The sequence below is a fragment of the Choloepus didactylus genome, chromosome 5 (genome assembly GCF_015220235.1).
Source record: "Choloepus didactylus isolate mChoDid1 chromosome 5, mChoDid1.pri, whole genome shotgun sequence".
NCBI classification, from domain to species: Eukaryota; Metazoa; Chordata; class Mammalia; order Pilosa; family Megalonychidae; genus Choloepus; species Choloepus didactylus.
In genome coordinates, this window is record NC_051311.1 from 3,578,247 (window position 1) to 3,602,810 (window position 24,564).

Consider the following 24,564-nt stretch of genomic DNA (forward strand, 5'->3'; position numbering starts at 1 on the left):
TGTGTATGCGTGCACAGCAGCATATGCATGTGTGTGTACATCGGTGTATGCATGTGTGTGCACATCGGCGTGTGTGTACATCGGTGTGCACATCGGTGTATGCATGTGTGTGCACATTGGCGTGTACGTGTGCACATTGGCATGTGTGTGTGAACATCAGTGTATGCATGTGTGTGTGCAAGCAGCAGCATCATTCTCCATTCTGTTTTTCTTTTTTCTTATTTAAAAAATCTGATCTTTCTTTAACGTTAGGGAAACAAAATTCCAGATGCATCAAATGTTTAAAAGTTTAAAAAATGTAATCATGAAATACTAGAAAAAATGCGAGAATTTGATTTAAAGTTGGATTGTGAAAAGTCATAAATGGAATGATTGGAAAGTCTGACTGCATGAAAGTACAAAACTTAATTTTCCTAAAATGATTTTGATCTCAAAGTTTATCTCCAGATCACAGTTCTGGCTTGCAGAAGTAGCTCCCTTCGTGATGTCTTTGACAAAGCCAATTTCCTTAAATGCTCTGAGTCTGCATCAGCTACACTGAAAGATACTGAAGGATTATTTTATTTTTACATTTCCTGACAACAAAGAAAGATTTCACTGGACTGTCTTCATAGTATCATTTACATTTGAATTTAAAACTTTAGAAAATATAGATATTTAATCAGACCTCCCTTCCTTCTTTCTGTAAACATGAGACTCTATAAACTCAGGGCTTGTATTTTTCTCTAAACCACAGCATCAGAAACTTCCTCCACGATAGGATCCTTGAGGAACTTTTTCTTTGAAGTCACTTCAGGATTTTCTGTTTGAGTGCTGTTCCGATATAGAATTCGAATTAGTTTCATATTAGCAAGTAAGAATTTTTAAACATCATGTCTTAAAAGTGGGTAATCAGAGCCCAAAAATAGATCCACACAAATATAGTCAACTCATCTTTGATGAAGGAGCAAAGGCAACTCTATGGAGAAAGGATAGTTTTTTCTACAAGTGGTGCTGGGACAACTGGACATCCACATGCCCAAAAAAAAAAATACAAAGAAAAAGAATCTAGACACAGACCATACCCTTTCACAAAAATCACCTCAAAATGATCATAGAACTTAGAACTAAATGCAAAATGCAAAACTGTAAAACTTCTAGAAGATACTGTAGGAGAAAATATAGGTGACATTGAATTTGGTGATGACTTTTTTTTTTAGAAAGTTGAAGGTTTAGTGAAAAATAATGCATAAAATGCAGAGTCCCCGTATACCTCCCTACTATTAACACCTTGCATTAATGTGGTGCATTTGTTGCGATTGATGAAAGCACATTTCTCTAATTGCACTATTAACTGTAGTCCATGGTTACTTTAGGGTTCACTGTTTGTCTACTGACTTTTTGATATGACACTAAAAGCATGATCCATGAAGAAAAAAAATTGATAAGTTGGACTTGATTAAAATAAAAACTTCTGTTCTCCAAAGGATAGTGTTAAAAGTATAAAAAAAGAAGCCACAGGCTGAGAGAAAATATTGGCAAAAAACAAAAGTATCTTGCCAAGAACTTGCATGAAAAATACACAAAGAACTCTTAAAACTCAATATTAAGAAAACAAACCAAACCTTACAGTAGGACTTAATGGGGAAAAGCCCTCATGCTTCTGAGGAGCAGGTCCAAACGTGGATTCCAACTGGCTTGCGACTGTGATACAGTTTCCAGAAGCAAGTGTCTGCGTTTAGCTGCCTCCTGGGCAGTACTTGTCAGCCCTGGGTCCAGTTCAACCAGAAACAAATTGGATATTGGTCCAAATACTGTCACTGCAGCCTCCATCTTCATCTTTCCAAATAGTATCAATTCAAATATTCAAAGAGCATTTTCTTCAATTTTGATCGGTACGACAAAATTTGCACTAACAAAGCTAAGGCTCATATTCATTCAAAATGATTTTTATCCCTCAGGTTTTTTTAAATTGTCCCCCCTTTTTTAAAACTAGGCTTCCTTCCATGTTTTCCTTTCTTAAAGTAAATCCCAATTCCTTCATCTACTTTTCATCAACAACTAAGGCTACCGCCACCCATTTTATGGTGTTTCTTTCCATGATACACTGAATAAAGTGTATCACTCATATTATCCTCTCTCATGCTAACATTAGAGTAGAATCCACAGCAACTTCCTACTGTCAAGTTTTTGCCACAAATGACTACAGGAGGGCAATGAAGAAGATTAAAAAATAACAAATCTGGAGCGATTTAAATGTTTTATGATCTCCCGTATCAACTGGTCTGCGATTTTTGAACTATTTCCAAGAAAATAACCAGCAGCCTACTGGTTTTTTGTTTTCTATCCTCACATCATGTAAAAGGTATTTCCATCCATCTAACTCTCTTGCTGCAGAAATAGGATTAAAAAGTGAGCAAAGGAAAAGCAGCCCTGACCCCAGGCCTGGCCTGGCACTGCGAGCTGGGGCTTCGTGTGGCTACGGCACTTGGACCTGGCTTTGGCGTCCTCTGGATGGACGTTGCCAGCTCCATGGGACACCAACCCCAGGCAAAGCTGTCTGCGACCGAGGGGGTCGAGGCAAAAGCAAGATCACTCTGTAATCGTGTCTAAACCGAAACAAAACAAGAACATTGTCTGCTCCCAAAGGATCTCCATTCTGACTCATATGAGTGAAAACTGCTTCTGACCAACTAAAACTTCAGCCTTTTTCTCATCCTCCCTTTTCCAGATGAGATTCATTAAGATACCCAATCGTAGACTTCCTCCACTTCCCTGGCCTCTCCCCAGGAAAACCCAAAGAAACCCCAATCCTGTAATAAGTCCTTCCCAACCCCCCTAACTGAGATGACCCAGGGGTAACCAGGGTGTGAACCCCATTTGGACAACATGCCCCGTCACCCCAAAACAACTCATGGTGTGTTCCTAAGACAAGACCTTCACGTACACGATTAATTCTCAGCATCAAGAAATTGACATTGACATATATTATTCTCTAATTTACATGCCTTATTCAAACTTCACCAACTGTCTTAATAATGTCCTTTATGTAACTTTTTTCTTACTTTTTCAGGATCCAGTCCAGAACCATGCACATTTAGTTTTTTTTTTTTTTTTTTTTTTTTGGGCTTGTTTAATGCACAATGATTTTCCAGCGTTCCTTTGTCTTTTTTGACATCTTCGAAGAGAAGAGGCCTTTTACTTTGTAGAATATCACTTGATTTGTGTTTCTCAATTTTTTTCATGTGATGAAGTCTAACTTACAGTTTTTTTTAAATGCTCTTTCTTTTCACAGCCAATCTTGGTATTCTTTGTCTAACTCAAGTTCATGAAAATTTCTTCCTTATTTTCCTCTGGAAGTTTCATGGTTTTAGCTTTTATGTTTAGGTCTCTGATCCATTTAAGTTACTTTTTGTGGATGGTATATGGTATGAAGTAAGGCATTTTTCCCCAAACCTGAATGTTCTATTGTTTCAGCATCATGTGTTGAAAAGACTTTCTTCATTGGATACTGTTCTAGTTTGCTAATGCTGCGGAATGCAAAACACCAGAGATGGATTGGCTTTTATAAAAAGGGGGTTTATTTGGCTACACAGTTACAGTCTTAAGGCCATAAAGTGTCCAAGGTAACACATCAGTAATCAGGTACCTTCGCTGGAGGATGGCCAATGGCGTCCGGAAAACCTCTGTTAGCTGGGAAGGCACGTGGCTGGTGTCTGCTCCAAAGTTCTGGTTTCAAAAGGGCTTTCTCCCAGGACGTTCCTCTCTAGCAAGCTTGCTCCTCTTCAAAACATCACTCACAGCTGCACTGAGTTCCATCTCTGAGTCAGCACGTTTATATGGCTCCACTGATCAAGGCCCACCCTGAATGGGCGGGGCCACGCCTCCACGGAAATATCCCATCAGTTATCCTCCACAGTTGGGTAGGGCACATCTCCATGCAAACAACCTAATTCAAATGTTCCAACTTAATCCCCACTATTATGTCTGCCCCACAAGATTGCACCAAAGAATATGGCTTTTTCTGGGGGACATAATACATTCAAACCGGCACAGATTATTACACCAGAAACTTTGTGGGGAATTATTTGATCATATTCTTGTGATAAATATTTGTGAACTATTTATCCTGAGCCACTGATCAATTTGTCTATCCGTAAATTAGTGCCCTACTGTCTTGCTTACTGTAACTTTATAGTATATCTTGAAATTAGGTACTGTAAGTCTGCTAACTTTGTAGCTAATCTAGACACTTTGCATTTACATTCATATTTTGGAATCATTTTTAAATTTCATCAAAATTCCTGCTAAAATTTTGACTTGGATTATATTGAAATTTTGGATAAATTTGGGGAAAATTAAATTCTTAACAACACTGAGTTTATGATCCGTAAACCTGCTATGTAGGGTCTCTATTTTTTCTTATTAATGTTTTGTTGTTTTTGATGTGAATGCCTGGCACATATTGTTAAATTTATCCCTAAGCATTTCATACTGTTGGATGCCAAAGGCTTAAGCATTTCTCTGGCTCCCTGTCTCTCTTTCTACATAGCTTCCTTCCCTCCACGCCTCTGCCTTGCAGATGTTAGCTGCCCCAGGCTCTGCCTCCTCAACTCAGTGGAATTCCTGTTTTCTGCTGGGCTAGGCTTTTCTGAGCTACACTCTAGAAAGCGCCTCCAAGCAGAAATCTGGTGTAAACATAGGGCTCACCTGTTTCTTCTCTTCTCTAAAGGATCACAGCCCTGTGTTTTCTGTTGTTCAGTGTCAGTTGTTGCATGTTTTTTGTCTAGTTTTCTTCTTGTTTATGACAGAACGATCCATACCTTCTGCTCCCTTGTAGCTGAGAGCAGAACTCCTCTCATTAGTTATTTTGATGTTCAGATTGTCTGAGATTTGGCCAGTGAGTTCCTCTTTAAAATGGCTCTTAATAAGCATCATAATGCTATTATTTGGGGCACTGTCTTAATTTCTGGCATGAAATAAAAATTCCCAGGCTTATGTTGAACTTTCTTTTTTTCGGCCCCATTATCCCTGGAAGTCCTGGTTCCTTGTAATTTCGGTCCATTATCCCTGGAAGTCCTGGTTCCTTGTAATGGGAAATAGTATTTAGATATTGTAGGGGTTGGGGCAGAGGAGTGATGTAATTCAACTTACACTTAAAGATCCATGTGGTTGCTTTATTGATTAATGAACCAAGGAGGGGAGGCAGATGCAGGTAGGCGGGCACCAGAAATCACCTGCAATGATGGTGCTTGGACCAAAGTAGCAGGGAAGAGGTGGTGAGATGTGTCCTGATGGTGGCTGACAGGCGACAGCATTCACTGAAGATCATATATGTGGTCGTGAGATGAAACGCAAGCATTTGAGGACTCAGCTGTCCCAGACACCAGGTGGGCCCCCCCCAGCATTGGGTTCAGGTGTTGAGACTGACTATGTCACACTCCCGGCAGGAGAGTGTGGGGCGCCTTATTGCTCCGTGATGGGGCTTTCTGGGAAGAGAAGTGGGTCTCAGACAGCTTGAGGGGTGAGGAGAGGCGCTTGCCTTCAGGTTTCCGTGGTGAATGGAGTGGGGCCGCTCGCAGGCAGGGGGTGTGAGGTTGTGAGGGGCCCGGGCACCCAGATGTGGAGCCTGAGGGAAGTCGGGGGAGTGGCTCAGAGCTGCCAGCGGCTAAGGGACACAGTGGGCAGGTGGCCGAGGCAGGCTCTTCTCCTTACGCTCCACATGGGGCTGTTGCGAGGAGACGAGGAGGCCTCTGCAGTGGGGGGATCTGGAGGGGAGGCCTCGAGTTTGGACTTAGGTTTACTCCATTTCTGTCTCTAAGATATCCGTTTGGAGGTTCTCAATCTTTACAACTCTCTTTTATAAAACACGTCTGCCCCCTGAGAGGATCACTGCCTAATACAAACAACACATTTTCATAGAAATCAAAGCCTCACAGTTTCATGAGAGCTTTAATAGCAGAATCACTTAAGGGCATAAACATCACTCTTGGCTCATTTCTCTGAACAAAACCACAGGCAGGGAAATGACTCGAAGATAGGTAAATGGCATTAGTTAATAATTTCCCTGAGTGCTTCTCAAAGAGTCATTTTTGCGTGTTGTTGTATGGGTAGAATTCATTATAGCAGTGAGAGTTTCACTATTAATGAAGGGGGCTGTCTGTTCAAAATTGTTCTTGTGGAAATATTTGAAATACTGTATTTTTTTTACTTACCCAAACTTTTATTTTTAAAACATGTACAAACTTAATCATAATTATTCTAAAGTATTGGCTATATTGACTGTGAAATATGTTGGAATCCCCAATGTGTTTCCCTAAAGAAGCATATCAAAATTTGCTTTAAAATAATTAGATTTTAGCTTGATTCAATCATTTGGGGAAAAGCATCTTAGGAACCAGTTTCGTTTTTATTCCCCAAATCAATTGGAAGTGACAGAATCAGTACAAATGCCAACTTATATAAAAATAAATGGCCTGGTATTTCTCAGGTTCTCGGCAACCCCACAAGAAATGATGCGTCTGGAGGCTGAGCCACCCTCTCTGTGCCTTGGGGGTGCCCTGAGATGGTGGTCCTCATTCTCTGCTCTTCTTTTTAAGCCAATGGATTAAAAAAAATAATAATTCTGAAGACAACAGACCTGGGTTCCCATTGTATCTCTGCTTTTTAAAAATCAGCATGTCATTTAACACCCAGAATCCCCAGTTTTCTTATCTGTAAGTGAGGGTTAATGTCAGTGCTCTCCACTTGGTGTAGCTCCAAAACGCTTTGATGCAATGATTTGGAGCTAAATTCTGTAATTGAAACATTAAAGGCCTTTTCTCTTCCCCCCAGTCTACTAAAACTAAACTGAATGGGGAACTGAAATAAAAGTAGTTTAATCCCACAGTGCATGAAAGGAAAATTGAGCAATTAACCTAGACCAGGTAGTTTTGTCAGCATCAGAAGTTACGGTTGAAATGTTTTTCAAAGGCTTTGCAAGAGGAAAGACCATTAAATTAGGCCACTTGGAACAACAGGCTGGGGACAGCTTAGCACATAAAATGGTGTCAAATAAAAAAACAAATTGGGACTTGGTAAGAAGAGACTTTATTGGAAAGGGTTGTTGCAAGGGGGAGGGGCTGTTGCAATAGAGGGAGGGGCGTGGTGCAACAGAGGAAGGGGGCTATTGCAATAGAAGGGGGCTTTATAGTGGGAGATGGGGATGTGAGGCCTGGGGGAGGGTGCTGTGAGTCCCACCTAAGTCGCCTGGGGAAGGGGGCTTCTTTTAAGTGCACCGTTTACGGCACACAAAGGGCTGGGGACAGTGTTCACCTTCAGTGTTTACAGCTCCCCAGGGCTTGGGAAAGGCCAGGAGCACAGAAACCCTGTTCTCCCCAGTGGTGCTCGTTCCCCTGCTCCCTCGTGGGCATCTAGGGTCTGAAATGTGCAAACGATCCGGGAAGTTGAGATTCAGTGGGAGATTTTACCCGCAGGCGTTCCCAGCCCCCCAACCCCTGAGGCTTCACCCCCCACCTCTAGCCTTGGGGGCCACTGCCTTAGATGGAATCAGGATGTGGTGTTGTCAAGTTCTCCACCTGGAAGAGGGGAGCATTGGAAAGAAAGAAAATTTCTAATCCGGTAGTGTCAGAGAGGAAACGTGAATCTGGTGTCCCAGGTTGGCTCTCTGCACAAGTTTTCCGTCCGATATATTGCTACCTATGTGCCTATGTTTTATTATAATATTGGAGCCTATGAACTGCTGTATCATTTCCAAAGCACCTTATTTTACTCATTCATTTATTTGACTAATTATTCACTGATCACCACCTCCTGAGGGCCGGGAGCTATTCTAGGCATTGGTGAATATATATATATATATATAATTCTTTTCAATTATCTTAACCTCTCTAGGATTTTACTACTGTTCCTTTTTTTTTTAAATTTGGAAATTGAAGCTCATTAACTATAGGCATGACCCAAGTCACATAAACTAATAAGTATTGGCACCAGAGGTCAAACCCAGCTGTTTTGCCCCAAAAGCATTGCTCTTTCTCTTAGACTTTTCTGAACAAATCTCTGTCATTGTTTTGTAGGAAAATTTCTTCCAAAATTCCAAACAAATGACAAATAGATATGCATTCTGGAGAAAAACACTTTGTGAAGTTGGTTGTTGCTTATGTATATATGGCCCTGCTTCTAAGGATGTGTCTTACGTCCTTGGCGTGTGTTAAATATTGGAGTGAATGGACACTAATGGAGTGCACTTCCAAATGCCTGTTAATACATGAGCTCCTAGGGATTTTGTTTCAGGATGAAAAATGGGAGGCCTCCCTGTGGCTTTCCAACCTCATTTTTATCCTTCAGCACAGCTTACAAGGAGTGATGCATTTGGGGAGACCCAGGGTACTCTCTTAGATCAATAATGTGATGCTGTTTCCCTGTGTATTATTTTTTTCATTTGGGAATGATCCCTGGGAGTCAGCCACAGACAGACCCTGGAGGGAGACCCGGGGTTGGGCGCCCCAAATTCCTGAAATGAAGTCCTGCAATGGATCCACTCCTGCTGCCTTTTGACCTCGCGAGTGTGTTAGGAGGGTCACCCATTTTTGTTCATTTTCTGTTTTCGTTAATTTTTTTTAGGTCACTGCCCCCTTGGTTATCAGGAGTGTCGGAACGGCGAGTGTTACAGGCTGGAGCAGAGCTGTGATTTCGTGGATGACTGCGGAGATGACACTGATGAGAACGAGTGTGGCGGCTCCTGCACTTTCGAGAGGGGCTGGTGTGGTTGGCAGAACTCCCTGGCCGAGAACTTCGACTGGGTCCTGGGGGTCGGCGCCCACCAGAGCCTCCGTCCCCCCGAAGACCACACCCTGGGGAATGGGAACGGTAGGTGACCGGCTCGCACTGACCGTGCTCAAAACGCACATCGCGGCGACCTCCCGAGGGCGAAGGGAGGACATCGTGGTCCACCCTGACGGCCTCGGCCTGCCAGGGCCACAGTGGCGAATGCCATAGCCAGTGGGCTCACAGTGTCCCACCTCGGAGTGCCAGCGCGGTCGTGCCTTCACCAGAACCCGCAGCGCGTGGCGGCAGTCCTCTGCCCCCCTTCTCCTCCTCTGCGTCTTCCACGGTTGCGTCCACAAAGTCCACAACTTCCCTGCCTGTAAGGGCCCAGTCGTACTGGGTCGAGGCCCAGCCTCGTGTGGTTGGCCCTGAGCATCTTCCAAGGTTCCGTTTACAAATGAGTTCACTCCCGCAGCATGGGGGGCACATGGTTCCGCCTCCCACAGCAGGGAAGTCATCACGAGGGAGGTAATCAATCTCTAAAACCAATCGCTGCTCTGAGGATTACAGGTGGGTGATGATTGCCCTGCCATCGGGCACCTTTCTGAAAGGGCACGTGCCTGTCACCAGTAGCCCGGAATTCTGCCACTTAGTTAGATCATTAGTGAGTCATTTAACTTTTCAGATTTCCAAATTCCTCATCTGTCGAGCGGAGGTAATAAAATTTTCCCGTGTACCAAACAGAGTTGTGGAGACCAAATGAGATGATGCACGTGAAGGGAAAGCTGCTCGGAGGCTGTGAGTGGCTGGGCAAATGTACCTGGGGCCACACGTGCTGACGGCTCTGCACGGCTCGTTTTATAAGAAGTAGCTGAGATTAAACGCTAGACTCTTGGTGGATGAAAAAGGGGCATTAGCAGCATGGAGAAGGAACCCTGCATCCTGGATGCTACAGAATAGGTACAAGATGCCTAAGACTTGAAACCCCATGGGCTTGTAAAGAGATCAGAGATGACTGCTCTAGGCTGGCCAAGACAGCGAGAGGGAGCTCTCCAACCCACCCCAACACCCCACTCCACCACTCTACCTGGGCGAGATGTTCTGGACATGTGGACACACAAGGATGAAACTCAAGGGCTTTCTTCTTACTGTGTATATTAGAATTTTAGGTGTTTTATTTACATGTTCAACAGAAGGCTGAGTTTGAAAGCATGCCATATTCCTTTATTTAGATTTCACAGGTAGTTTTTGCATTGTTTTATAATAACTGCATGGTTGAGGAGTCGATTAAACGATCTCCCTGACTATCTTGTTGATTGGGTGGCATAAATATCCTGTCAGATCAATTAATCTGCATACTGGGAGGCATTTTGAGAAAAGCACAGGCAGCTGGAATTTGTTCTGTCAATGAGCTAGAGGCAAGACTATCAGGTTTCCTTTTTGTTTCAAACAGAAATGCCTTTGGCAGCTAAGATCATAGGAAATGTGATTAAAGATGGAGAAGCTAGCCTACTCCCTGATGGTTATTTCCGTCACATCTGAATCCTGTCCTTGCTCCCAGGGCACTTCCTGTACCTGGAGGCGACCCCGATGGGCCTTCGGGGACAAAAAGCCCACCTGAAGAGCGCCTCATGGCCAGAATCCAGCTCCACCTGCACCCTGAGCTTCTGGTACTTCATCTCCGCAAAGGCCACGGGCTCCATCCGTGTCCTCCTCAAGGTGCGTCCCAGGTGTGCGGGGTCGAGATCAGCGGAGCTAACTGCGGGCAGCCCGCAGCCAGGGGCTTATCACAGTCGTGCTAAGCGGGTCAGGGGGCTTCCTTTCATTAGAGGGGCCAGCTGTCATGGTTGAGGTGCTTGCGGGTGGCAAGCGGGGCAGGGGCTTTGAGCTCGATGCCATGCCCTGTCCAAGAGGCTCCTTTTATGATGACACTGAAGGGAAGATGTGCAAGTTTCTTCTTCCTAGAGACGGATTTCCTTCCAGATCCTTCTCAGTAAAAAACATAGATTATTTGTACATCAGAGAAGAGTGGCTGTCCGATTGATCTCCTGTAGGAGCAATTGCTGGGGCACCAAGAGTTGCTCCCAAGGTTGTGTGTGTGGAGTTCGGTGCCACCGTGGCCGTGGTCAGTAAAGGATGTCACCTGTGACTCGGCTGTGCACACTCGCTGAGGATTAACTGGAAGTTTCTGTCAGGGCTTTAATGCAGTATAACAAAGTGACTGTGCAGGGAACGGAATAACAAAGTTTGTATTAATATTGATGACCCTCGCTGCTATACCTTTACACGCTGGTGGGTTAAAAGAGCATCAGATGGAGGCGAGTGTGTGTGTTCATTTCGGGAGTAGAGAATTCCAAGAAAGTTTTCTTGACAGACATGCTGGCCAGCTGTGTGGGCGCTGACCTGTGCCTAGTGTTGATGGAGAGCCAGGTCTTAATATCAAAGAGTTCCATGTCTGAATCGCTGATGGCTGATCGTCCTCGTTTTATCTGAGACCTGAATTGATTTTATAACTCTGGCTCTTCTGTGATGATGCAGGAAAGCCTGCCTGATAAAATACGTGCAGCAGATACCACGGTGATTTATTCTTATATTTTAAATATGGAAACTTGCCGAAATAAAATCCGTGAAGTTTTGGCAGGAGGGATTTGCTTGTTACTCTAAAACGCAGTATGTGGTTAGTAGTGAGTGACGTGAGCAGCTGGGTACTGACCTGTGGGCTCTGTTTTTATGGTTCACATCCCTCGTGTTCTCATTTTGACTCTCCTGTTATTATCATGACCAACTTTATGTTACTATACAATATGAAATTAAACTGCTTTCAGATATTAGTCTTCCTACCAAGTAAAGTCATGTAGATCCCCTCCGGCTTGCTCTACTGATGCCTATGGAAACTTCCAGGCATTTTTATTTTTATTTTTTTAACTTTATCAAAAAATTAGAAAACAAACAATAGAAAAACAACATTTAAAACAAAACAAAACAAAGGAGTAAAAAAAAACAACCTAAAATAACTACTTTGCTTCCAACATGTTCCTACTGTACCCCAAGAAAATAAACAAACCATAGTTGTTCCTGAGGATTCCCAGAACATTGTTTACCCTCCATAAGTTATCTGTTCTTATTAGATTATCGTTCCCCCTTCACTATTTACTGTTTATCTCTAGATCCCCGATATTCTACAACATAAAACATTTATTTTACATTTTTCATAGAGTTTGCATTAGTGGTAACACACAATATCTCTTTTTTTTTGCCTGGCTTATTTCACTCTGTGTTATGGTAAAGACATTTTTGAAGACTTTTTTTCCTATTGTACAAAAAAAAAACTCACTTATTTTTAAAGTACTTACCTACTCTTATTTATTTAGTCACATGGATTGTTAAGAAGAGAAGTCTTTCACAATGTATAGTGTATATTCATTTTGCAGTCATGGTAATTAATAGGGGACCTATTTCTGATCATTACACAGTCCCCTTTGGGCTGCTCCCCATGGGGAGCTGCTGGACTTCCCCCGCTCATCGGTTTGAAAGCATCCTCACCAGACGGCACACTGTAGGCGCGAGTCTGCCTTTTGTTTATCTTTTTCTTTATTCTTCAGCTTTTAAAATTTGTCAGATGTACCCATGCATTCCACCTGGATCCGTGCCTCAGGAATGTCCCCTGCTGTGTTTTTCCTCTTTCCCTTCAGGCCGAGACCAACACAGTCTGGAAGATTCTTTGCTTTTCTAACATTTTCCATGACCACTTTTACCCACCATGAATATTCCTTCTGAGCATCCCTTACGGCTCCAGAAATTATTTCTACTCATTGGCTGTTAATTTGTGCATATTCTACATCAGATAATAGCCTGTAATATCATGAGAGCAAAGCCTTGGATTTTCCTCTTCCCGTGTCCCTCCCAGCTCCTAGGGAAGAGGCTGAGTTCAGGGCTGCAGGAAGGAAGGTTTTCCCTCGAGGACCCTCGAGAAGGAAGACGGAGCAGCCGCTCTGCGTGACATGAATGGCATCGAAGTGTCATCTGAAGACTTTATAATCTAAGTCTGAAACGTGGCCGTGCAGTCAAGTGTAGTGGCTTCAGGCCCTGGACAGTGGCTGTCCGGCGGTGGAGCTCAGATGGGGTGTCCTGCTTGCCGTTTACACCACGGTGATGCCCACTAAGGGTGCACTTTACTGACATCTGCTATCTGCTGAGCACGACTTATTTTGTGTAATTCCTCTGGGGTAGATAGTGTCAGCCTCATTTTACTACAAGGGTGAAAGAGACTCACAGAAAAAAAATATCACCATCCTGTGGCTACATAGCTAGCCAGGGACAGCAGAAATTGAATTCTTCTACATCTGAAATTCATGGGGGTTTTTCCCACTGACTCTAATAATGAAATGGAGATCCTATTTTACTGAAACCCATATGCACTACATGAAATTGCCATTAAAATAACCCAAAATTAATAGCAGTTCTTCGACTGGAGATGTATGGTTCTTAAACTATTCCTGAAATAAAGGAGTACGTTGAGGGAAATCTTTGCCAGAACAAAGAGAAGCTGTTGCCTTAGGAAACATTTCATGAAGAGCAGTATCTTGTTACATATTGGGTATTTTCTACTTTTCTTCTATATTCTAGCTTTTAGTCACATAAGAGCCACTTTTCATTAAGGAGATATAATGGCAACAAATGTAGTCCTTGCCTCTGAAACCAAGGCAATGAGTGAATAACAAGAAGAAAAAGAATTTATTGAGAAATTGAGAAGTCGCTGTTAAACTTTCCTTTCCTTTGAAGTTTGCTTTAATTATAACTGCATAATATACCTGAAAAGTTGAAATGATATAGCTACATGTTTTCAAGAGGAATAACATTTTTTATATACAATTACTATTTTATGGAATCAGTTTACAGGTAGAAGGATTATCAGTTATCATTAACTTCTTGGATCAAGCCAAATATTTTGTGAGTGGGGTTCAGCCTATGGGAACTGGTTTACATGTCTTATTACTCCAGTGCTCTCGTTTATGGATAAGTCAATGGAGACTTAGAGTAATAAATACAAGATCACGAGCTGGTGGAGGAGCTGGAGTTCAAACTCGGATATTCTGAAACCAAGATGGAGGAGGGTTGGATGTTAATAATCTAAGTTAAAATAACTGGGCCGTGTATTTTTCTGAACTTAGTAAGAATTCACTTTTTAAAATTATATACTACCTTTTATCTCACTTATATTCAGTATTAGACTTCTCCTTAAATGTAAATGCATTGCTTCTCAGATCACCAAAGATTTACAACAAAAAATGAAACCAGAACCCAAGGAATAGAATAAGAGTTCTACAACATAAAAATTAGTTTGTTTTATAAATTTATTTAATTTTGTTTCTACCATTTTACCTATTTTTCTAACCACTTGTTCTCTGGTGAGATTAATTAAAAATGACTTATATGTAGATTTGAATACACAAAGAAGGGCTTTAGGGTAGAAATTTTAATCTACTTTGTGTGGGAAAATTTGTTTTCATAGGTAAAAGCCTGTCAAGTCCCATGAAGTAACAAAAGGCTTTTGCACCTTATCAGCTATTCATTTGAACAAAATGCAGGGACACCTGCTATCTGAGAGCCTTGTGTTGTTTTGGAATGACTCCATCTGTAATAAACTGTTGATATTTTAATAGAAATGACTGTAGGGAATTTGAATACCTTTGATCGAGGGCATTCCAGACTATCTCTTATACAGTCATAATAGAAAACACAGTATATTCAAGCCAGGAGTGGAGAAAACAATGGATTTCAGAAGAACCCTCTTGATTAGCGCAATCTGCTTATGCTGAAAGACCCGAATTAAAATAGTTCACTGCTTTATCTTGCTTTGTAGTTCATAGAGTTTTAGAGCTGGTGGAGTGCTTCAAAACAATTTTAATCTGAACTATTCATTTTACAGATGAGGGAACTAAGATTATGAGGTTACATTTCTTGCCCCAGATCACATGGTCTTTTAGGAAAAATGTTAGGACCCAAATCCAATTCTTCTGACTTCCAATTGAGAGCAAACCTGACTCCCTGGAAATTCTATCTAAAGAGCATATTTAATATGGAAATGCGGAATTTGTTTAATAGACACTGGGAAATGTCAAATCAACAAATGAAGGCCAGCTTCCTTTGCCTACTTAGAAGACAGTGGTTTTCTGCCTGTGCTGTGCCCCTCCATCTGAGGACGAGTGAGCCCAGCAGTGGGTGACGGTCACCTGATGAAGATGGGAGCCACGCTCCTCTCTGTCTACCCACCCCTCATTCCGATCCCTGCACACACGCTATCCATACTCCTAATCTGCAAAGATTCAAACCTCAGTGCTAATACCAGGGTGTCTACTATTATAGTGGCTCAGACAGAGTCAGATTCAGGCATATTTTAATATCCTGAGTTGCTGTGTGTCTAATGTTATTTTAGGCATGATGTTGGCATTTTATTCATTACTTTATTTTAAGAAAATAGAGACAATGGATAAAGAGAAAATATAGATTATAGATGTAGAATCTTGATTTTTCAAAGATTTTCATGTGAATTTTGGACTGTAATTCAATTAACGTAAACTTTTAGTGCCAGACTGTTGTTTTTGTTTTTTTTCCCCCAGAATTGTTTCAGCACCTTGGCAGTTCAATTTGCATAGTTTGGGCTATACTGCACTGTTGAGTTTGACCAAATTAAGAGAGAAAAATGTCATCTTTGCATTTCAAGTGATAGCCACTAAGGATGTCAACATGGCCAGAGTTTTATTAAATTAGTTTACAAGGTAACAATGCCCTGCTTCATATAATTATGTGTTTCTTTCTATCAGCCTGGAGAACTGGGTGAGATTTGTTCCAGGCCTATTTTTGACAAAGGAAGATTTTCCTTTTGAACTTTCCATTTCTTTCCCCACATCCCTGACCTGTTTCATGCCTCTCCTGCTACCAAGTAGTACGTTAAGCAGCCAGTGCCACCTGTGTCCATTCAGTCAAGAGGATATGATTTCTGTTAAGATATTAATCCTTAATTTAATTTATCTCAGGGACATTTGCATTACCAGGGAGTCATCTGGTCAACCCCAAGATCATTCTTCTTTTCACTATTTGTCTTGGTTGCCGTGGTTGCTATGACAAATACCACACACTGTTGGCTTAAACAACAGGGATTTATTGTCTCACATTTTTAGAGGTCAGAAGTCCAACATCAGGGGTTCAGCAGGGCCATCCTTTCTCCTGGCATCTGCAGTATTCCAGCATCCTGCATCACTTGGCCATCTCTCTTGGCCTCTGCTCCTTTTATTTCCACAGACTTCTGGCTTCTTCTGACTTTTACTTCTATGTCCACTTTTATTTGCTTATAAGGGCTTCAGCCATGTAGACTAAGGTCCACCCTGATTCAATTTGGCCTCCTTTAAATAGGATCTTTGAAGATGCTATTCACAAGTGAGTCCACACCTTACGTAATAATAACCTCTTCGAAGGTCCTTTTTGCAAATGGGTTCTCACCCACAGGAGCACAGAGTAAGACTTGAGCTCACCGGTGGGGTGTGATTCGATCCCCAAACTCCTACTGCTGCTGTTATAATTTCTATTACCACTGCCTCTTCTGCTGCTTCTCCCGTGACCACATTCTGAGCATTGAATGATTACCGTACAATGTGCCAAGACTTACATATACATTAATTTGTTTAATCCTCAAACACGAATTTATGGGGGAGATATTTGGTCCTAGTTTTACAGACCATGAAATTGAGACCCAGGTCACATAAATAGTAAATGGTATAATAAGGATGACAAGCCAATTCTAATTTCAAAATCCATGCTCTTCACCTTTACAATTAACATCTCCTATTCGAATTTAAAACATTCTCATGCCCAGGGGCAGAGATATTACTGTCCATCAAAGTTTTCCATGGCTCCAAACTCATAGAAGTTACAGATTTCCACCTCTACCTATTAATAAATTCACAGGCCTTTTCCACACATCCTAGAGAGGAGAGGTGACTACTTTCTTTGTGTTCACCAACTTAAGTACTGTGTTTGTTTGTCTGTTCGTTTAATCTAGCTTGTGGACATCTAGTAAAGTAACCGTATGACTCTAAATTATTTTCCATAATACCTAATACCATTTAAACATTTTAAATCGTATTTAATAGCTACATTTTAATGTTGATTAGGAAAGAATGAATAGAAACAATGTAGTTTAATTTTTAGAAGAACAAAAACTAATTAAATACAATGAATTAAATATTAATTTTTTTTGAAATAAAATCTTTAAAACTGATGTGAACTTCTATACATGCAGAGCCCTTCTCTCTTTTTTTTGGGGGGGGGGGGAGTAGATTTCTAGTATAATCAAACTTGTTCATTATCAATTTTTCTCTCTCGTTGAAAACTGAGACATTCTAAACCAAAAGCAGGATTTTCCAGCTCAGGAGTTCTTAATCTTGTGTGCATGTGTCATGAGCTCTTTGGCAGTCTCATGGAGGCTATGAACTACTTCTCAGAATAATGTTTTTAAATTCATAAAATTAAAGCCTAGCATACAATGGAAACACTAAATTAATATCACTATGGTAATATCTTTAAAAATCCAGAATTATGACATGGTAAATTGATATTCAAAAGTGATTTCTGATGGAGGATGAAATGACTGCCATTGTGTCAATGGAGCGATAAATTTAAGTGGTATTTCTGAGATATTTGCTGCATCATAATGGGATGTTAGAATATATGTTATTTCTATTGGTGAATCATAGTTACTACAAATTCTTCTGTTTTTTTTTTTTTTTTTTTTTTTTTTTTTTGCCTGTATTCACAGTTGAAGTTAAAACCAAACTTTGGTTGAAAGTAGTAAAAACAAAAACATGTTTCTCCCCATGCATGTTACAACCTTCCTGAAAATAAATATTCTATATTCAAGAAGATTTGAGAATTGTTAATTTTATAAGGGTATATATCTTAAATACTCAGTGTTTACATCTATTTTATGAGAAAAATCAAGGTGCCTCATCGGAGTAAGAATTTCATCCATAGAAAAAGCAGCTCCAGTTCCTGGTGATTGAAACACAAAGGCACTGAAGATACCGTTCTCTCTAAGCCAGGTTCAGAGCAGGCCAAGCATAAATGGGCTCAGAAAGAGCTACTGCAGCCAGAACAGACGTCAGGCTTCACCAGTTAGAGCCAGCAGCTTGCAGGCCAGCCACTGGTGCCCTAACTTAGGGGGAGATCCAGGAGTGTGTCTGCAAGTGTCATAAATAGTCAAGGCTATTGACTTCCTGTCTATTTTATGAGCTGGGGGAGGGAAGAGAAGAAAAGCAATCCAGCAGCCCAACTAGTTTAAGAAGCCAACAGCTTCACGTGGTTCCAGTTCATTTGTCCATAGAAAATTCATAGCTGCAGTCGTTGAACTCAGAGCTGCCCTGTGTAGCAATCCTGCATGCCGGTTCATTTCTAGTTGAAGTTTGCTTACTTCCTGTTAATATTTGCATTTTAACTATGTCAAACAAATTTGTCATGACAAAGAATTCCTTCTTTCCTCAATTTTCTGGGACATTGCCTGAAAAGTTATAATTTTTAGCATATGGTGGTAACTCTTTGTGGATTCACAAGTTCTCATCAATTAATTTTTAACACATGCTCTGTTCATTTTCTGTGAAGTTTGCAACACGTTTCATCCAAAATAGATTAGATTTGCCTATCTATGAGCTGATTGTTCTATCTGAATTCCATCCCTATCTTAGAACTCAGATGCTGCTACAAGATTGACGATCTGTTTTTACTAATTATAGAGTTGGACTAGTTATAAACCCGTATGATTCAGCTTTATATGCATTATCAAAGTAAACGAAGTGGCAATAAGCTTAGCCATCCTATCTCTGTGAAAGATGAATAAATGAATCCTATTTGTTGTCTTTGGGAAATTTCAGTTAAAACAAATATTTAGAACTTATTTTAACACAGGATAAATATTTCGGCTTTAACTTACATTTCCTAGATTGTGGTGTCTCTCCCTTCACATCTAAAGAAGTCAGGAATATTTTCTAATAATCTATCAGGTGCATCAACCAAAGCTTCTTGGCTAGTTCTGCTGTGACTCCACTACTCTGGATGGCATTAGGTGAAAGACATAAATAAAGACAAGCTGGGTGCCTAGGTTACGCTACGCACTAATGTATATTGTCAATTTCTAACTAAAAATCCATATAATTTAGGACTACAATTTCCTTGGTAAGTACTGAATTTCTAGCTCAGTCCCAACTCTCTTGCCCCTTGCTTGCCGTCATGCCTTCAGACACACATTTTGTGGGCTTTCACTAAATATCCCCCCTGTTCTCAGGGACCTCAGAGCATAATCAGAGTGGCCTGAACTGCTTGCAGAAAGCAGCAGAAAACCACCGGGTCCTCATAACACTTCCTGTGCTGCCTTCTGGGTGCAGGACCTTCTCCTGGGTCATGGGCAGGTCCGGATTAAGTGGCAGTGAGCTCCTGGGCCACTGGGTCCTTCACTGCATGGTGACTGTGTGTTTACTCATTTCTGTTCTCCAGCAACCAGGGTGGTTCACGGTCCTCTCTCCAGCATAAGCTTTGCGGCTGGCCCATAGTGGGTGGCAAACACACGTCTTCTATTGAAGAAAAGATTAAATTCTCAACTATATAGAACAAACCATTTAGTAATCCAGGAATTCAAAAGCTATGGCCATACTTATGGCTGGAAATTGCTTACAGGAAAAAAAATTTGAGCTAAATCTTAAAAGTTAAGTCAAATTTGGATGAATGGTGGAAAAAAGGGAGGGTGTTTCAAATGAGGGAACACTTAGAGGGAGAGAAATACAAGATGTGTTCTGTGGCCCCTGAGTTTACCAACTATGTAGTACTTAAAGATGTAGTATTAATAATACTAAAATAAGCATTTATTTTATCCTTCATACTTCACAGCATACATTTCTGTACCTGATACCATAAAAATCTTTTTCTTAACATGCTTTTGCTTGTTTTTATTGTTTGCATAATTTTTACTTGTTTCTTACCTATTATCTTATGTTTAAATTGACTTTAACTTCACTTTGTAACTATTTATTAACTTTTAATGGAATTTATTTACATTAAATAAATAGTAATATATCAAATAAAAAATGCAAATTAGCAATTTCTATAAGTCCATAATAATAGCATTGTAATAAAAATAATTTGAAACTTTTTTTGAACAAGAGAAAAAAGTTGAAAAAATTAAATTCTCAAAAATTATTTTTAGTAAATTTAACTTTAACTTTGGCTTGATATGAGGAAAAAACTTCTAACTTAACTAGCTGCTAGATATGCATTCTGTTATTTTCAACAGTTTTATTTTCTTTTTGACAACTGACATAATCATTGGTGGACTTAGTAATGTAGAATTAAATATTCGGTAATAAAATAAAACTGCTTTTATTTAATTCTCAAGGCCCAAGTTAGACTCAGAATCACTGAGAATTGAACTCACTTTGACAAGGCACTCACTGGCCACCCCATGTGTATAATGATAGGATTGAGCAACTGGCCAAGAGATGGTCCTCCAACCATGGCCCTATTTTTGTAACACTGATCTTGCATATATTTCATATAAATTCTAAGAATGTCACGTCAGTGCTGCTTGTGTGATACTCAGGAAAACCCAACCAGATTAATCAAATACAAGGGAATAAGATTTTTTTGAGTAGCACTGAGCTTTGGAAGGCCACAGTCCATTGCGATATCTAAGATTTTACCTGCCCAAGACCCAATTTCTTCCCCCTCAGGGGTAATATTATCCCTGTTGAGAATGCACGTCGTAACCTCTACTTACCTCCCGCAGTCTCTGCCATGGTGTTCTGGATCCTCTTTCTCTCCTGAGGAACATGGTTCTTAGAGCAGGCTTTCCCACTTACCACACTGCTAAACTTCGATTCCCCTGCAGTTGTTTTTCATCCAGCAAATGTAACCACATGTTGTCCATCCACATTTGTCTCCTAAGCTCTTAACCATGCCTTTTCTTATCCATGTCTTTTCCTGTATCTGGACAGCCTCTCACCTCTCCAGGACTCCCACCCACCCACACACACCTTCATTGGCATACCCAAATCCTGAACATCTCAAAACCCAGCTTAAATGTTCTCCCTCCTGGAACTTGTCACTTTAGGATTCAGGTACAATTTATGTTTGTGTCCTCCATGATGAATGGCTCATTGTCGGGCATGTGATAAATCCTTTTTTTATTTAAAAGCAGATTCCCAATCCCAGTACTTGATATAGTTTAAGTGTAAACAGGCAGAAAAAAACATATCAACATAATAAAAGGAATTGACAAAGTGAAAGATTTGTGGGCAAATTTTGATTGTGAGCTGAAGTTGGAATTGCCTGTGGAGTCCAGAAAGACTCGAGGTTCAGTATGAAAATGACACCTCCCTGCTGCCGCTTTAAGTCCCTACATCCAGGCTGTAGTCAACATTACTCCTTCAGGAAAGCTTTTTAAAGTGAGCTTGGATTAAACACAGTTCTTTTTATGAATTACATCATTTGTTAATGGATCTAATCATTTTTATCAAGACCTTTACACTGAAATTTCCATGGTGGATTCATTGGAAACTTGTTATGGATTATGAAGTCTGATGCATTTTATTTTCCATTCAAAGTGTGCTATTTGCACCCTGCAGATCCCCACTTTATGCTGCTTTGGCCTCTTTTATGCTAACCTTCAGGTAGCAAGAGAGCACATTATTCTGAATGCTAGCACTTGAAGTGACATTGAGACTCAAGGTTAAAAAGAAGGGTAATTCACATAATGTCTTTATGTGAAATCATGGATCTCTTTCCATCACCATTCATAAGCCCTAAGGATTTTAGGGGTCATATTTTTAATGAGTTATTCTGCATCTTTTTTACTTCATTGGGGGGCATTCACCAAATAAAATTTTACCAAATTTAGAGAGGCCTATGGCTCTTGAATAAGAGAATATAGAAAATTCTTCAGTCTAGAGGAGAAGCATTTAAATTTTTCTGGGTTTCCATTTAAATTATTTTTCAGAAAAGCCAAAATTAATAACTTTGTTAGCTTCATTGAATTTGAGCTAATTTCTCTTTGTAATCAAAAGTTATATGTATATATATATATTTGAAAGCTGAGAATAAGACTTCAAATTACATGATACAAGCTAAGTTTTGGAAGGCAATTTTGTGTTATGTGAGGTTTTTTATTTCTATTAGAAAAGTTGTAGGTCTACAGAAAAGTCATGGAGAAAATACAGTTCCCATATACCCGTCCCCCACTGTTCCCATTCACTAAAGCTGCCGGAATGCAATATACCAGAAATGGGTTGGCTTTTACCATGGGGATTTATTAGCTTACAAATTTACAGTTCTAAGGCCATGAAAATATCCAAATTAAGGCATCAACAGGATGATACCTTCTCTGAGGAAAGGCTGCTGGCATCTGGGACACCTCTGTCGTATGGGAAGTCACATGGCTAGCGTCTGCTGGTTCTCTCCTGCGTTCCGTTGCTTTCAGCTTCTGGCTTCGGTGGCCTCTCTCAGTGACTTGAGGGGCTTTTTCTCTTTATGCTTCTCTCAGCTTTTTCTGTTGTTTATCCTCTCATAAAGGACTCCAGTAAAAGAATTAAACTCACCTTGAATTGGGAAGGTCACATTTTAATTGAAGTAGTCTAACTAAAAGTTCCTACCCACAACAGATCTGCACCCACAGGCATAGATTAAGAAAGCACAGCCTTTCTGGGGTACATAACAGCTTCAAACCAGCACACCCCCCAAGCACTGCTTTCCTTATTAGTAAACTTTGCACTAGTGCCATAAATTTGTTACAATTGACAAAAAATATTAAAATTGAACCATTAACCATAGTCCATAGTTTACATTAGGGTTTATGTGTTATATACTGTACTATGTTTTTTTTTTTAATTTTTCTTCTAGTAACATATATACAACCTAAAATTTCCTCTTTAAGCCACATTCAAATATATAATTCAGTGCTGTTAATTACATTTATGATGTTGTACTACCATCACCACCATTCATTACCAAAAATTTTCCATCATCAAAATCAGAATTCTGTACCAATTAAGCATCTTGCTACCCCCATCTTGTGATGCATTTTCTTGTGAAAAATATTTAAGTAGAAGATAAATTAGGAAAAATTAATGATCATAATTAGAGGGAAAATTTTCTTTTTCCTCTTGTTTCTACATTTGAGCACAAAATATGATGTGAATGAATGAAGCTTTTGCAATTTACTATGTTTACTTAGATGTGGAGAAATTGTGAACAGTTTTATTTTTACAGATGTATAGTTAGAGATTTTAGAGATTTTAGAGTGCATTTATGTTTTATTTATTGCTAGTATATTCATGTAGCAATAAACATCATCTGGAAAAACTCATAAAATAATTTTAAACAGATATCTCACTGCTTGAAGAATGCTTTTATTCTTTGTAAAATGATTAAGGACACAATGTTATCTTGGAGCTAGATAATTTGTTTTGGCTGAGATGTAGCACCTTCTATTTCTTCTTAGAAGTCTCTGCTATATGCTGCTTCTTTGAAACTCTCCCATTTTTTTCTTTCTAAACTTTCCATCCACAAAAACATGTTGTTGTTTTCTTAGTAGCTTAGACACTGTTAAATTTCAAAGTTCACTTTATTAATGCAGATAAAGCCGGATGGTGAAGTAGAGCCAATTAATGAGAGTGCCCAGTTCTGAAAGATTTCCCAGCTGGCTCCTCTGTCTTTCAAAGTTTACCTCTAATCAGCATGTAAGTCATTGGGTAGGCAAAGTAAATATTGTATTTTGTGCATACACAAATGTAAATTATTTAGATTCTTAATGATACCATTGTTTTGTTTCAAAAGGCAGCACTTAGGAAAGTTCTGTTACATTTAATTGCTTCAAGGTGAATTGCTAGAATTTAAGAATCATTATGCAAGGCATAATATCAGTTAATCCATTAGTACCTTCTCATATATGAGTATTTCTTTGAAACATGAAATTCTGTGAACAGAGAGGAGAAAACATTCTTTGTATTTCCTTTCTCTTATAATTTTCTATGAATTTATCTGTTGATATTGATGGAATATGTATGCATACAGGAAGATAATTAACTTTTTATTTAGTAGGTATTTCATAGTGATGCCCCCCAAAAAGTCAAGTCTGTGAAAGGTAGAATTTGTGCAAATAATTGATATTTGATATGAGGCATTGATGGACTTTTCCATATATGTGCAACATTGCCTCAGTTTTCTTAACATTACTGAATTTGGAAAGACAATTTGGAATACTTCCTTGCTACTTTTGGTGAAGAAAGGTAGAAAAGAATGGTAGAATGTAGAAGGAGCAATATGAAAAAAATCACTACTTTCATGGAAATTTATGTTCAACTCTAAGGGCCACCTCCTCTCCCCCTTTGCATGGCCACTGTTCTCTAGTGATTTTTGGTTTATTTTTATGGGCACTGCTGAGTTACTTACCTAGAAACTGCCTCTCAGCAATATATACTTCTCTTGAAGCTTTCAGTGATGTTTTCGGCCGTTGATTACATGGTTCTGGTCCCCGATGGGAATGTGGGGCCCCGGGCTTGGCCAGCTACTTGCTGTTTCCCACAAGGGGGTGGTGGGAGGGAGGCCGTATTTCTCTTTGGCCCCATCCATTGATTCCTGACAAAATCACCTACCGAAGTCTTGTGTCATGTCATAGATTTTATGGAAGGATTGGAATTAATTACTATGTTAGAACATAAGAAGGGAAACAAAATTAGAAGCTAGAGATGGCTGTTTCTGTAGTTCACAAGAAAAAAAAAAACA

At 40.0% G+C, this 24,564-nt stretch overlaps 1 protein-coding gene across 1 annotated transcript in view; it reads left to right on the plus strand.

Moving 5' to 3' along the window:
- Positions 1 to 24,564, plus strand: part of MALRD1 (MAM and LDL receptor class A domain containing 1) — a 703,831-nt gene that overhangs the window by 367,752 nt on the left and 311,515 nt on the right. Inside the window, exons 31-32 of the mRNA XM_037837380.1 lie at positions 8,602 to 8,847; positions 10,307 to 10,464. Of these exons, the coding sequence (XP_037693308.1) occupies positions 8,602 to 8,847; positions 10,307 to 10,464 (404 nt within the window). The remainder of the gene's footprint in view (positions 1 to 8,601; positions 8,848 to 10,306; positions 10,465 to 24,564) is intronic.